The sequence below is a fragment of the Chlorocebus sabaeus genome, chromosome X, assembly GCF_047675955.1.
Source record: "Chlorocebus sabaeus isolate Y175 chromosome X, mChlSab1.0.hap1, whole genome shotgun sequence".
In the NCBI taxonomy this organism is placed as follows: domain Eukaryota; kingdom Metazoa; phylum Chordata; class Mammalia; order Primates; family Cercopithecidae; genus Chlorocebus; species Chlorocebus sabaeus.
The window spans coordinates 134,558,810-134,575,537 of record NC_132933.1 but is presented as its reverse complement, the minus strand read 5'-3'; the positions used below and the strand labels follow the sequence as shown (position 1 = coordinate 134,575,537).

Here is a 16,728-nt window from a genome sequence, read left to right as displayed (position 1 = left end):
TGTTAACCCGAACACATGCTGCTTTGGGGCCCAAAAGTTGTCCTGTCACCATTAGCGCCATCACCTACACCACACACACCACCCAGAGAACCAAGGACCTTGCAGCATTGCCACTGCTGACATCCTATCAAGTCACCTGCAAGCCCAAATATCAGCCGGTTTGGACCAGATGACCAGGGGCCCAAGAACAGGCATGCTCGGCCCTCTACTGTCATCACTGGGGCCTGAGGACTGGCCCACCTGGCGTCCTCATCCACAGCAAAACCTCACCACAGCCTCAACCAACAACTGCAGCCTAAGCCACTGAGGAAATTACAAACACTAATGACACTGCTTACAGCCAAGTAACTCCTAGAGAAACTTCACTACTTCATGCACTCAGAATCAAAGCTAAAGTATCCTATTTAACCAACAACACATAAACATCTTCCAAAAAAAGATTTCCCCTACAGGGAACATCACACACCGGGGCTTATTGTGGGGAAGGGGGAGGGCTAGGATTAGGAGATATACCTAATGTAAATGATGAGTTGATGGGTGCAGCACACCAACATGGCACATGTATACATATGTAACAAACCTGCACGTTGTGCACATGTACCCTAGAACTTAAAGTATAATAATAATAATAATAATAATAATAAAAAGATAAAAAAAGATTTCCCCTACAAAAGTCAGTCCAAAAAATTAGAAGCAGCAACTATTATGCTAGATGTGCAGACATCAATGTAAAGACCCAAGAAATATGAAAAAAAAGGAAATGTGACACCTCCAAAGGAACACAATAATTTTCCAGCAACAGAGTCCAATGAAAAAGAAATAGTTGAAAAATAATTCAAAATAATGATATTAAAGAAGCTCAGTGAGATACAAGAGAACACAAATAATACAAAGAAATGAGAAAAACAATTCAAGATGTGAACGAGAAATTCGCCAGAGAAATAGATACCATAAAAAAGAACCAAAGAGACACCCTAGATATGAAGAATTCAATGTATTAAATAAAAAATTCCTTTGAGAGCTTCACAATAGATTAGAGCAAGCAGGAAAAAAGAAGCTCAGAACTGGAAGATAGGTCCAGTTCTGAACCTATTTTGAAATAGCCCCCATCAGACAAAAAAAAAAGAAGAAAGCCTACATGACATATGAGACACCATAAAGCAAACAAATATACAAATTTTGGATGTTTCAAAAGATGAAAAGAAGGCCAAAGGCAGAGAAAACCTATTTAACACAATAGCTGAAAACTACCCAAAAGAAAAGAGACATCACAATAAAAACCACAGAAATACAAAAGATCATCAGAGACTATTATGAACAACTATACACTAACAAATTGGAAACCCTAGAGGAAATGCATAAATTCCTGGACACACAGAACCTATCAAGACTGAATAAGGAAGAAACAGAAAACCCTGACAGACCAATTAACAAGCAATGAGACTGAATCAGTAATAAAAAGTCTCCCAACAATCTTAGGGATGTTGGGATCAGATGGCTTCACTGCTAAATTCTACCATATTTATAAAGAACTAACACCAATTCTCCTCAAATTATTTCAGACACTTGAAGAGGTGAGAATTCTCCTTAACTCATTCTACAAGGCCAGCATTACCCTAATACCAAAACCAGACAAGGACACAAGGAAAAAAAAGAAAACTACAGGCCAATTTCCCTATGAAAATAGATGCAAAAATCCTCAACAAAATACTAGTAAATTGAATCCAAACATAATACACCATGATCAAGTAGGATTTGTCCCAAGGATGCAAGGATAAGTTCAACATACACAAATAAATGTGATACATCATATCAAAAGTATGAAGGACAAAAACCATATGGTCATCTCAATAGATGCAGAAAAAGCATTTGATAAAATCCAATGTCCTTCATGATTAAAAACTCTCAACAAACTAGGCACAGAAGGAACACTCCTCAACATAATACAGGCTATATATGACAAAGGCACAGTTAACATCATTCTGAACAAAAGCTGAAAGCCTTTCCTCTAAACTGCAACAAGTCAAGAATGCCCACTTTCAGCACTCCTATTCAACTAGTATTGGAAGTCCTAGCCAGAGCAATTAGGCAAGAGAAATAAAAGGAATCTAAATGGAAAAAAGGAAGGCAGATTGTGCCTCGTAGGCTGGCTTTGGCTCAAGTGGCTACTTCCTCACACGACTTTCTAACAATTCAATTGTCCCTCTTTGCAGGTGACATGATCTTGTATTTAGAAAAACCTAAGGACTCCACCAAAAAATTCTTAGATCTAATAAACAAATTCAGTACAGTTGCAGGATACAAAATCAACATACAAAAATCAGTAGTGTTTCTATACACCAATAACGAAATAGCTGAAAAAGAAATTAAGAAAATTCCATTTATAATAACCACATAAGAAATAAAACACTGGGTGTGGTGGCTCACACCTGTAATCCCAACACTTTGGGAGACTAAGGCAGCAGGATCACTTGAGTCCAGGAGCCTGGGCAACACAGTGAGACCCTGTCACTACCAAAAAAAAAAAATTTTTTTAATGATCTGGGCAAGGTGGCACATGCCTGTAGTCCCAGCTACTCAGGAGGCTGAGGCAGGAGGATTCCTTGAGCCCAGGAGGTGGAAGCTACAGTGAGCTGTGATCATGCCACTGCACTCCACCCCAGGCGAGAGGGCAAGAACCAGTCTCAAAAAAAAAAGAGAGAAGAAGAAAGAAAACAGGAAGAAATTTTTACCAAGGAGGTGAAATATCTCTACAAGAAAAACTACAAAACGCTGATGAAAAAAATTAATGAGGACATGAACAAATGGAAAGACATTCCATGCTTATGGATCAAAATAATTAATATTGTTAAAATGACCACACTACCCAAAACAAGCTACAGATTCAATGCAATCTTTATCAAAATACCAATGTCACTCTTCACAGAAATAGAAAAAACAATCATAAATTTTGTATGAAACCAAATAGAGTCCATATAGCCAAAGTAATCCTGAGCAAAAAAAAGAGAAGTATCACACCACCTGATTTCAAAATATATTGCAAAGCTATAGTAACCAAAACAGCATGGTATTAGTATAAAAACAAATACATTGACCTACAAAACAGAAAACCCAGAAATAAGCCCACCTATTTACAGCTAACTGATTTTTGGCAAAAGCACCAAGAACGTACATTGAGAAATGGACACCCTTTTCAATAAACAGTGCTAGGAAAACTGGATATCCATATGTAAAAAATGAAACTAGGCCAGGCGTGGTGGCTCATGCCTGTAATCCCAACACTTTGGGAAGCAAGAGGATCAATTGCTTGCATCTGGAAAGTTGAAGCTGCAGTGAGCCATGACTGCACCACTGCACTCCAGCCTGGGTGTCACAGCAAAACCCTGTCTTCAAAAAACAGAGAATTTGTTGCCACCCAACCCTAAAAGCATGGTTAAAAGAAGTTCTCTGAACAGGAAGAAAATGATAATATAAGGAAATCTTGAAAATCAGGAATTAAGAAAGAACAATTTAAAGGGTAAAAATATAAATAAATACAACAGACTTTCCTTCTCTTGAGTTTTCTAAGTTATGTTTGATGGCGGAAGCAAAAATTATAACACTAATGTGGTTCTCAATATTGAAGACAATTATATATAATAGAGGGTAAAGGGACATAAAGTGAGGTACGATTTCTAAAGTTCACTCAAAGTGAATGTCAACTGCGGTAAAGACAGAGAAGGCAGATCTCACAAAGTATTGGGAAGCCACTTTTTCTTTTTCTTTTTTTTTTTAAACACTGTGCATTTCCTATTTACTCCTCGACTCTCTAAATCTAGCTTTTTATTTATTTATTTTTTGTTTTTATTTTTATTTTTATTTATTTTTTTATTATACTTTAAGTTCTAGGGTACATGTGGATAACGTGCAGGTTTGTTACATATGTATACCTGTGCCATGTTGGCGTGCTGCACCCATCAACTCGTCAGCACCCATCAACTCGTCATTTACATCAGGTATAACTCCCAATGCAATCCCTCCCCGCTCCCCCTCCCCGTGATAGGCCCCGGTGTGTGATGCTCCCCTTCCCCAGTCCAAGTGATCTCATTGTTCAGTTCCCACCTATGAGTGAGAACATGCGGTGTTTGGTTTTCTGTTCTTGCGATAGTTTGCTGAGAATGATGGTTTCCAGCTGCATCCATGTCCCTACAAAGGACACAAACTCATCCTTTTTTATGGCTGCATAGTATTCCATGGTGTATATGTGCCACATTTTCTTAATCCAGTCTGTCACTGATGGACATTTGGGTTGATTCCAAGTCTTTGCTATTGTGAATAGTGCCACAATAAACATACGTGTGCATGTGTCTTTATAGCAGCATGATTTATAATCCTTTGGGTATATACCCAGTAATGGGATGGCTGAGTCATATGGTACTTCTAGTTCTAGATCCTTGAGGAATTGCCATACTGTTTTCCATAATGGTTGAACTAGTTTACAGTTCCACCAACAGTGTAAAAGTGTTCCTATTTCTCCAAATCCTCTCCAGCATCTGTTGTTTCCTGACTTTTTAATGATTGCCATTCTGGCAGAGACACAACAAAAAAAGAGAATTTTAGACCAACATCCCTGATGAACATCGATGCAAAAATCCTCAATAAAATACTGGCAAACCCGATTCAGCAGCACATCAAAAAGCTTATCCACTATGATCAAGTGGGCTTCATCCCTGGGATGCAAGGCTGGATCAACATACACAAGTCAATCAACGTAATCCAGCATATAAACAGAACCAAAGACAAAAACCACATGATTATCTCAATAGATGCAGAAAAGGCCTCTGACAAAATTCAACAGCCCTTCATGCTAAAAACGCTCAATAAATTCGGTATTGATGGAACATATCTCAAAATAATAAGAGCTATTTATGACAAACCCACAGCCAATATCATACTGAATGGGCAAAAACTGGAAAAATTCCCTTTGAAAACTGGCACAAGACAGGGATGCCCTCTCTCACCACTCCTGTTCAACATAGTGTTGGAAGTTCTAGCTAGGGTAATCAGGCAAGAGAAAGAAATCAAGGGGATTCAGTTAGGAAAAGAAGAAGTTAAATTGTCCCTCTTTGCAGATGACATGATTGTATATTTAGAAAACCCCATTGTCTCAGCCCAAAATCTCCTTAAGCTGATAAGAAACTTCAGCAAAGTTTCAGGATACAAAATTAATGTGCAAAAATCACAAGCATTCTTATACACCAGTAACAGACAAACAGAGAGCCAAATCATGAATGAACTTCCATTCACAATTGCTTCAAAGAGAATAAAATACCTAGGAATCCAACTTACTAGGGATGTAAAGGACCTCTTCAAGGAGAACTACAAACCACTGCTCAGTGAAATAAAAGAGGACACAAACAAATGGAAGAACATACCACGCTCATGGATAGGAAGAATCAATATCATGAAAATGGCCATACTGCCCAAGGTTATTTATAGATTCAACGCCATCCCCATCAAGCTACCAATGACTTTCTTCACAGAATTGGAAAAAACTGCTTTAAAGTTCATATGGAACCAAAAAAGACCCTGCATTGCCAAGACAATCCTAAGTCAAAAGAACAAAGCTGGAGGCATCACACTACCTGACTTCAAACTATACTACAAGGCTACAGTAACCAAAACAGCATGTACTGGTACCAAAACAGAGATATAGACCAATGGAACAGAACAGAGTCCTCAGAAATAATACCACACATCTACAGCCATCTGATCTTTGACAAACCTCAGAAAAACAAGAAATGGGGAAAGGATTCCCTATTTAATAAATGGTGCTGGGAAAATTGGCTAGCCGTAAGTAGAAAGCTGAAACTGGATCCTTTCCTTACTCCTTATACGAAAATTAATTCAAGATGGATTAGAGACTTAAATGTTAGACCTAATACCATAAAAACCCTAGAAGAAAACCTAGGTAATACCATTCAGGACATAGGCATGGGCAAAGACTTCATGTCTAAAACACCAAAAGCAACAGCAACAAAAGCCAAAATTGACAAATGGGATCTCATTAAACTAAAGAGCTTCTGCACAGCAAAAGAAACTACCATCAGAGTGAACAGGCAACCTACAGAATGGGAGAAAATTTTTGCAATCTACTCATCTGACAAAGGGCTAATATCCAGAACCTACAAAGAACTCAAACAAATTTACAAGAAAAAAACAAACAACCCCATTGAAAAGTGGGCAAAGGATATGAACAGATAGTTCTCAAAAGAAGACATTCATACAGCCAACAGACACATGAAAAAATGCTCATCATCACTGGCCATCAGAGAAACGCAAATCAAAACCACAATGAGATACCATCTAAATCTAGCTTTTTAAAGAAGCCAAGTAACCATAGTTTTACTAAGACCACTAACGAGTTCTCCTCTTGCTTGACTTTTACACTGCCTTTGATAATGTTGAGTACTTTCTCCTTAAACTCTTTTCTCTACTGTTGCCATGGAAACCAACCTAGTGATCTCCTACATTTATGTATACTTTTTTCCAGTGTCCTAGATTGACTTCTACTACCTATTCCTTATTTTTGTGCTTCTCAAAGTTCAGGCCTCAAACCATGTGTACTGGAAACAACTGAGCCCGACTCCGAACCCAGGGATTCAAACCCCTGGATGTGAGTTCCTGAGCATTGCCTTTTAACAAGCTCCCCCAGGCAATTCAAGAGTGATAATTACTGCTTTAAATGTTGACCCACAAGGTTCTGAAATGGTCCTTTTCTACCTCTACTTGTTATATACACAAAATTAAAACACGCTCAAAACTTCCACCACTTGCTGCTATCAACAAAATAAGTAAACTGCTCACCCTCCCATCCCAAGCACCTATAATCCCACTTGGCACAAAGAATATTTGTTTGAGTGAACATGGTGACTCTCAAACCTGCTTTCTCAACAAGATCTATCTTTTTTAGGCTCCAGATGTGCATGTGCAGCTCCAATGAACATGTGCACCTGGATGTCCCAAAGTTACCCTGAATCAGTTAGGATTGAGTTCAGCTAACAGTAATAGAAAAACCTAAAAGAACAGCGACTTATATAACATAGAAGTTTATTTCTCACAATTGTCTGAAAACAGATAATATGGGCTAGTATGAAAGCTCTGCTCCACCAAGTTCTCAGGGACTCTGGCTCCTCTCTGCTTTCCACCCACTGCACAGTGTCTAGCATATGGTCCCCATCTCATGCTCCAAGATGGAGCTCCAGTCAAAACTACATTCATAACAGCAGGATAAAAGCAGGAAGAAGGAAGAGGAAAGGACATGCTCATCTCTCTATAATATACTTTCTGGAAAAAGTACACACTATGTATACTTTTATTCCATCAACCAGGACTTAGTCTCGTGGCCATACCATACTGCCAGGAGTTTGGAAATGTAGTCTGTATGTTAGGCAGCCAATTCTAATACTAAGAAAAAAAGAGGGAAGAAATACCGGAGGACAACAGCATTCTCAGCCACACGTTCCAAACTGTGTTCCAAAGTGAACTCGTCAGTTTTTAGGATAAACTGGAATTTTGCACTTTTGTTATGTATCCCTCCTACCTTTATCTCCATTCTGCCTGGCAAACTCCTGCTTCTCATCTAATACTCACATCATGCACCTTTTGTGATGCTTTCCTTTATGCAACCACCTTTCCCTCCAGCCAAGACTGGAAGTCTCTGGGCCACCTCCACATCTAGCACACATCTCTATTTTTGCATTGCTAACACTCTATCTCTTTTTTACAAGTCTATGCCTCCATGCATCCCTCTTCCATTAGAAGGTAAACTTCTTGAGGGTAGAGACTATGTTTTATTTATCTTAATATCATATACACATAGATCTATATCATACTAAATTTTACAAAATCAACCATTAATATCTACTTCCTAGACTTATAGAAAAAGGAAACTGGTTAAAGATGTACCTAATAAAAAGGACACTGTGGTACATAGTACTGTAGTATAATAGAATGTGTTAAAGTCCCAAATTACAGATGATCCTAACAGCCACTGCAAGAATAATAGGGCTACAAGCTCTTACCTAGACATTACACTCCTCTGCACACTTTGCCTACTTATTTTCTACATCTATCTTTCTTTTTTCCTCATAAAAATAAATATACTTAGTAGGGTAAGTTTTTAAAGTATGTTATATTCAATCCCACTAAGCTTATTTTTTATTTATTTATTTTTTTGAGACAGAGTTTCGTTCTTGTCGCCCAGGCTGGAGTGCAGTGGCGTGATCTCAGCTCACTGCAACCTCCACCTCCCAGGTTCAAGTGATTCTCCTGCCTCAGCCTCCTGAGTAGCTAGGATTACAGGCACATGCCACCACGTCCGGCTAATTGAATCCCACTAAGTTTATATTAAACTTAGGCTAATGATTGGGTTCTATGCTTAGACCCCACTTAAGCCTCAGCAGTTACTCCATCATAGAAGACCAGGTTAGGCATATCTAAGCCCTTGAAAGAGTCACCAAGGAACATCAACATGTTGACGTTTCTTTCTCTGAAAGAAAATATCTAGAAGATCATAGTACTCAGCTTAGGAAACACTGTTATAACTAATAAACATAACCATGACTAAAATAACATACTAATTTATGATGGCTTCCCCAGAGTCAAAAATTTTCACTGTAGATTTAACTTAAGGCTATCAAAGTGTCAATTTAACTTAAAAACAGGACCAAAATCATGTAAGACATGTTTATAACAGTTGTTAAGCCCAACCTTTTAAAAAATATCTTTGAGATATGAACAATGGAATATCATGCATAATTTTTCATTGAATATCAACTATAAAAGGAGCTGAGTGCATACCACCCCCCTTTCTTATAGCAACAAGACTTCAATGGTCCAAATATGACTTTTAGCTTTGTCCATATTCTCCAGTTGGACTGGAACTCAGACTATGATGCTGCAGTGACCTCAAGAATTCTAATCATAGCTTTCCTTTACCTCCAGTTCTCTAGCCTGGACAGTGCTTTGTTCTGCCTGCCACCAGTTGGGGCATGAAGTCCTAGTACCACCAATGCTAACCACAATGCCACCAACGACAGTTATATCTAACTTCAATAAAGTAAAAGAAAATGTAGTTAACTATTATCTTACCACTAGTTCCTGGGGGTTGTAATACATCTCCTGTCAGGCGACACCACCCAACTGGGAAAATATCTCGAGAATCATACTTGCACCAGTAATCAAAAGCTCCACTCCAGCCATCGAATGTGATATGAACTTCATCCCCTTTAACATCTCCAATGGTCGCAGGACAGATGAGATATGGGTTCTTTTTGTCAATAGCTTCTAGTTTCATCCCCACTTTAAAATTATTTAGTAGGGGCTTTGGTGGTTCCTATCAAAACATTAAAAAAAAAAAAAAAGATTTCATTGTTAAGATGTATTAAGACCCATGTGCTCAAAGTGAAAAGTTGCATATTCTCTCACAACCCTTAGCAACCAAAAATTAAGCTCCACGTCTAATTATCAATTAATACAGGAAGACAACAGTTCTCACAGATCTGAAACTCTGCTCTCCAACATCTCATATTTTCTCCAGAGCAGAGTCAAGAACCTGGAAAGAAACAAAACCAACTGGATTCATTCATTCAAGAAATATGTATTATCTACTATGTAGCAGGAACTTAAGATTCATTGATGAACAAATAAATCAAACATCCCTGCTCTGGTGGAGCTAGTGCTGGTGGTAGTAGTGGTTGTGGACAGGGAAAAGCAATCAACAAGAAATTTTACAACAGGCAGTCAGACAAACCTAACGATATGTAAACTGGTGTGTCAAAAAGTGATAAGTCCAAAGAAAAGAAACAACATCAGATAATATCCTAAAAGAAATCCAAAGTATAAGAATTCTAAAGAAAATGAATAACTTAAAATTTAAAAAAAAAGAAACTCAAAGGATAAAATACAGACACAAGAACATGAAAGTCATATAGTCTGGGGTCATTTATAATACCCAATCTAGAAATCAATATTTCAAAAAGTATTAGTCACAAAAAGGCTAAAGCATGTAAGTATTAACAGAACTGCTAAAAAGCCCAAGTGTTGTGTTAAAAGCAACATATTTTCTTTCAATCTGCTTTTCATCCTACTAAATGGCACCATCACAGCAATCCAGTCACCTAAGCCAAAAGACTGGAAATAGTAATCCTATTCTACTGACACTTGCTCAAATTAAAAGAGAAAAAAAAAAGAACAAAAAAATAGTAGTCCTGGACTGGTGATTTTCTGCCTGAATGAACATTAGAATCACCTGTGACCACACTACCACCGATACTAATTGAATTGGTCTATGGTGGGGCCTGGGAAGCAGCAATATTTTAATTATCAGGGAAATTCTAAGGTGCACTTGAGGTTGAGAACCACTATCCTAGATTAATCCCTTTCACTTACCCAAAATTCAATTAAAAACCACAACCTCCCAATCAGAGCTGGATTTTAAACTTAGACAGTCTGTCTCGGAGTCACCTCCTTGGAGCACCCTACCCCAGCATCTGCCTGGACAACTCACTCAGGTTAAAGCCCAGTTCTCCTAGCTTCCTTGAATGCTTCCCTGACCAACCCCTGTCCACTCCTAGGCCCAGTTCCAACCAAGCCACTTTCATCTTCAATTGTAATATCACTACAGAAATGTGTTCATTCCTCTACAAGACTAAGAGATTATTAAAAACAGGTATTCATATTATTATTTCCAGCACAATAACCAACAGCAAGCAATTTTTTAAATGAAAGAACCAAGGAGTCACCCGAAAACAGTAAAAAAGCTCTCAACTAATTCTCGCACCAATTTAAAAAGTATATCTGGTAGGTTGGTTTCTTTTTCAAATGCCCCCTTAAAACACATCTCATCACCCTGTATTTTTCCATTGTTACTCTTTACACTCTTACAATCTGGAAGCTCCTTAATTATTAGCTTCCAAAGTCCTTTTAATTACATATTCTTTTTTTAATTTTATTTTTATAGAGACGAGGCCTCGCTATGTTGGCCAGGCTGGTCTCGAACTCCTGGCCTAAAGCAATCCTCCCACCTCAGCCTCTCAAACTGCTGGGATTACAGGTGTGAGCTACCATGCCAGGCTGAATTACATATCTTAATTCGATTCTTAAAAACCACCCTGGGCTCAAACCTGTAATCCCTAATTCAGCACTTTGGGAGGCCAAGACGGGTGGATTGGTTGAGCTCAGGAGTTTGACACCAGCCTGGGCAACAAGACGAAACCCTGTCTCTACAAAAAATAAGAAAATTATCTGGGCATGGTGGCAGCACACCTGTCGTCCCAGCTACTTAGTGGGCTGAGGCAGAAGAATCACTTGAGCTCCGAAAGTCATCCAGGCTGCGGTGAGCCGTGTTCTTGCCACTGTACTCCAGCCTGGGCAACAGAGTGAGACCCTGCCTCAAAAAAAGTAAAAATTAAAATTAAAAATAAAAATAAATTTTAAAAAAACCCCACCCTGAAAGCCGGCAAGTCAAAAGGTAGATGATTAAAGGTCAAAGTATTTGATAAATAGCTGATAAGTAAGAAGCAGTGTTACATGAAAGGGCTAAAGGTTAACTGCCTGTTACTATGTATGAGAAGAAAAAAGTGGGGAGGTGAGCTGCATTTAACAAAAAATAAACATAGCAGTTGACAAGCTTGTGCTAGATGCTCACAGAATGCAGAAAACATTCAAGGCACACATAAGGATCCCAGGACCTTACACTGTCATATAACAGACTGACTTTCTGTAGCAAAGAAAACTAAGTTCAAATGGCAATGTATATTTTCTGCAACAAAACAATTAAAAGACTGGAATAAGCAATGCAATAGAACTAATTTTAAGATTCAAATATATAACCTAGGCTGGGCATGGTGGCTCACGCCTGTAATCCCAGAACTTCGGAATGCCAAGGTGGGCAAATCATTGGAGCCCAGGAGTTAGAGACCACCGGAGCAACACAGCAAAACCCTATCTCTACAAAAAGTATACAAATTGGCTCGTGCTTGTAATCCCAGAACTTTGGGAGGCTGAGATGGGTGGATCACGAGGTCAGGAGGTTGAGACCAGCCTGACCAACATGGTGGAACCCAGTCTCTACTAAAAATACAAAAATTAGCCAGGTGTGGTGATGCACACCTGTAATCCCAGCTACTCAGGAGGCTAAGGCAGGAGAATCGCTTGAACCCAGGAGGCGGAGGTTGCAGTGAGCCAAGATGGTGCCATTGCACTCCAGCCTGGGTGACAGAGCGAGACTCATCTCAAAAGAAAAAAAAAAAAATTAGCTGGGTGTGGTGGTGCACACCTGTAGTCCCAGCTACTCGGGAGGCTGAGGCAGAAGGATCTGCTTGAGCCTGGGAGGTGGACGTTGCAGTGAGCCAAGATGGTGCCACTGCACTCCAGCCTGGGCAACAAAGTGAGATGCTATCACAAAAAAAAAAGAAGACAGGAAGGAAGGGAGGGAGGGAGGGAGGGACAGAAGGACAGGGAGGGAGGGAGGGAGGGAAGGACAACCTACAGAAAGGGAGAAAGAAAATATTGGCAAACTATCCATCACAAGGGATTAATAACCAGAATATATAGGGAACTCAAACAACTCAATAGCAAAAACAAATACCTGATTTTAAAATGGGCAAAAGACCTGAATAGACATTTCTCAAAAGAAGACACAGAAACAGCCAACAGATGCAAATCAAAACCACAATGAGATGCCATCTCACCCCAGTTAGAATGGCTATTATCAAAAAGACCAAAAAAAAACAAATGTTGGTGAGACAGCAGAGAAAAAAATAAAACTACCAAATGACCCAGCAATCTCACTTCTGGGGGTACATATCCAAAAGAAAGGAAATCAGTATATTGAAGAGACATCTGCACTCCCATGTTTACTGCAATACTATTCACAATAGCCAGATATGGAATCAAAAGTGTCCACCCATGAACAGAACTTCTCAAAAGAAGATGTACAAGTGGCTAACAAGCATATGAAAAAATGCTCAATATCACTAATCATTAGAGAAATGCAAATCAAAACCACAATGAGATGGCCAGGTGTGGTGGCTCATGCCTGTAATCAGCCTCACTTTGGGAGGCTGAGGTGGGTGGATAACCTGAGGTCAGGAGTTCAAGACCAGCCTGGTCAACATGGTGAAACCCTGTCTCTACCAAAAATACAAAAAATTATCTGGGCTTGGGGGCTAGTCCCAGCTACTCGAGAGGCTGAGGCATGAGAATCTCTTGAACCCGAGAGACAGTGAGTCCGGGAGGAGAGGATGCAGTGAGCCGAAATTGGGCCACTGCACTCCAGTCTTGGAGAAAGAATGAGACTACGTCTCAAAAAAAAAAAAAAAGGGAGAACCCACAATGAGATACCATCCCACACCAGTCAGAATGGCCATTCATTATTAAAAAGTCAAAAAACAGCGGATCCTGGTGAGGTTGCAGAGAAAAAAAAATTCTTATACACCGCTGCTGGGAATGTAAATTAGTTCAGCTACTGAGGAAAGCAGTTTGGAGATTTCTCAAAGAACTTAAAACAGAACTACCATTCGACCCAGCAATCCCATTACTGGGTATATACCCAAAGGAAAATAAATTGTTCTACCATAGACACATGTTCACGCATGTTCATCACAGCACTATTCACAATGGCAAAGATGTGGAATCAACCTTGATGTCCATCCATGGTGGGCTGCATAAAGAATATTTGGTACATATATACCATGGAATATAACGCAGCCATAAAAAAGGACGAGATCATGTCCTCTGTAACACAGATGGAGAGCTAGAGGCCATTATCCTAAAGGAACAGAAAACCAAATGCTGCATGTTCTCACTTATAAGTGGGAGCTAAACAGTGAGTACACATGGACACAAAAGAGGTGAACAACAAACAACAGGGCCTACTTGAGGGTGGAAGGTAGGAGGAGGGTGAGGATCAAAAAACTACCTATTGGGTACTATGCTTATTACCGGGGTGATAAGATAATCTGTGCCCCAAACCCCCTCAACACACAATCTATCCACATTACAAACCTGCACATGTACCCCATGTACCTAAAATAAAAGTTGGAAAGAAAACAAAAAAACCAAGAGTCCATCAACAGGTGAATAAAGAAAATGTGATATATATACACAATGGGAAATTATTTAACCATAAAAATGAAATCCTGTCAATGCAGCAACATGGATGGAACTGGAGGTCATTATGTTACGTGAAATGCTTTTAAAGAATTTGGTTTGTCATCATCACCAGTTCTTTAATAACTTCCTGAACACAAAAATATAATTTGCAAAAGCAATAGCTAAAATAAACAAGGAATTCTCTTTTCTTTTATGGTGAGACAAAAATGGTTCTATTCTAGAAGATGGCTAACAAAGAATGCTCTTTTAACTACCTCCTTCTTTTTTTTTCTTTTTTTTTTTTTTTTTTTTGAGACAGAGTCTCACTGTGTTGCCCAGGCTGGAGTTGCCCAGTGGCACAACCTCGGCTCACTGCAACCTCCACCTCCTGGGTTCAAGCAATTCTCCTGCCTCAGTCTCCCAAGTAGCTGGGATTACAGGTGCGTTCCACCATGTCCAGCTAATTTTTGTATTTTTAGTAGAGATAGGGTTTTGCCATGTCGGAGCTGGTCTTGAACTCCTGACCTCAGATGATCCACCCACCTTGGCCTCCCAAAGTGCTGGGATTACAGGTGTGAGTCACCGCGTCTGGCCCTTTTTTTTGACTTATGTGGGTTTTTTGTTTGCTTGTTTTGTTTTTGAGACTGAGTCTCACTCTTGTCGCCCAGACTGGAGTATAGTGTCGCAATCTCAGCTCACTGCAACCCCCACTTCTCAGGTTCAAGCAATTCTCCTTTTTCAGCCATCAGAGTAGCTGGTGCAACCACAACGCCCAGCTAATTTTTCAATTTTTAGTAGAGACAGGGTTTCACCCCGTTGGCCAGGCTGGTCTTGAACTCCTGACCTCAAGTGATCCGCCCGTCTCGGCCTCCCAATGTGCTGGGATTACAGGCGTGAGGCACCATGCCCGGCCGTGATTTACATTTTAAAAGGAATACTCTGGTTTCTGTGCTGATGATAGCCTGTAAAGTTATAAATGCAGAGACCAGTGAGAAGCTACTGTAGTAATCCAACTGAGATTGAAAAAGACAGCTTGTATCAGAGTGATAACAATAGAGATGGCAAGAAGTGGGTGGATTTTGGATATACATTTGTCCCTCAGTATTCACACAGGACTGGTTCCAGGATCCACTGAGGATACCAAAATCCAAGGACACTCAAGTCCCTGATATAAAATGGCACAGTATTTGCATATAGCCTATATACATATCCCCATATATTTTAAATAATCTCTAGATTATAAATAATTTAAGTAATCTTTTGATTATTTATGATGCCTAATAGAATGTAAATGGTATGTAAATAGCTATTTTACTATATTGCTTTTTCACTTGTACTATTTTTTACTGTATTTTGGGTTTTTTTTTTTTAATATTTTCAATCTGTAGTTGGTTGAATCCATGGATGCAGAACCCAAGGATATGGAAATTTCACTGTATTCTGAAGGTACAGTCAATAGGATTTCCTTATGGACCGGATGTAGGGTGTGAAAGAAATAATTACCAAAGTTTGAAGCCTGAGCAACTAGAAGGGTAGTTTCCCCTCCCTGAGATAGGGAGGTTAACAGGTGGAGCAGTTTGAGATGTCCATCAGACATCCAAGTGGAGATGTTGAGTAGGTAGCTGGACATACAAATCTGAGTTGGGAGTAAGTCAGTCTGGGGTGGAAATACAAATTTGAAAATCATCTGCATATAAACTGTATTTAAAGCCAGGAAATTAGATGAGCTCACCAGGGGATTAATATAGGTTAGGGTTTCCCAGCCTTGGCACTAATGACGTTTGCAGCCAGAACGGGCGTGCACGTGTGTGTGTGTGTGTGTGTGTGTGTGTGTGTGTGTGTGTATGTGTGTATGTGTGTATGTGTATTCTGTGCATTGTAGGATGTGAAGCAGCACTCATATCCAGGTTATAAAGCATCATTTCACTACTTTCTTCTCAGCACCCAAAACCAACTTATTCCCTTGTCCTTGCCCTGTTATCTCCAAACCTTAGTTCAATATCACCATCCACTTCACCTATTTATACTTAGCTGCTGATATGGTTTGGCTGTGTCCCCAACCAAATCTCAACTTAAATTGTATCTCCCAGAATTCCCACGTGTTGTGGGAGGGACCCAGGGGGAGGTAATTGAATCATGGGGGCTGGTCTTTCCCATGCTATTCTCATGATAGTGAATAAGTCCCACAAGATCTGATGGGTTTATCAGGGGTTTCTGCTTTTGATTCTTCCTCATTTTCTCTTGCCGCCACCACGTAAGAAGTGCCTTTTGCCTCCCAGCATGATTCTGAGGCCTCCCCAACCATGTGGAACTGTAAGTCCAATTAAACTACTTTTTCTCCCCAGTCTTAGGCATGTCTTTATCAGCAGCGTGAAAACAGACTAATACAGCTGCTGAGCACTGCTGCAGCAAAGTCCCTCCCACATGCTTATTACATGTAGTGACACACATTTTTACCCTTCATCCTTAGCTAAGCCCTCCAAAATACTGTCATGTGTCCCTAGACCATTCCCTCTCCCATCCCATATGGCAGCTGTTCCAAACCTTAACCATTCTCCTTGAGATAAATGATGTAGCCTCACTATATGTTTG

At 39.6% G+C, this 16,728-nt stretch overlaps 1 protein-coding gene across 5 annotated transcripts in view; it reads right to left on the bottom strand.

Annotated features, from left to right (window-relative positions):
- SCML2 (Scm polycomb group protein like 2) overlaps positions 1 to 16,728 on the bottom strand; it is a 123,445-nt gene that overhangs the window by 63,397 nt on the left and 43,320 nt on the right. For all 5 annotated transcript variants that reach the window (XM_007991174.3, XM_007991177.3, XM_007991178.3 and 2 more), the window contains exon 7: positions 9,133 to 9,376. In XM_007991174.3, coding sequence (XP_007989365.1) covers positions 9,133 to 9,376 — 244 coding nt within the window. The remainder of the gene's footprint in view (positions 1 to 9,132; positions 9,377 to 16,728) is intronic.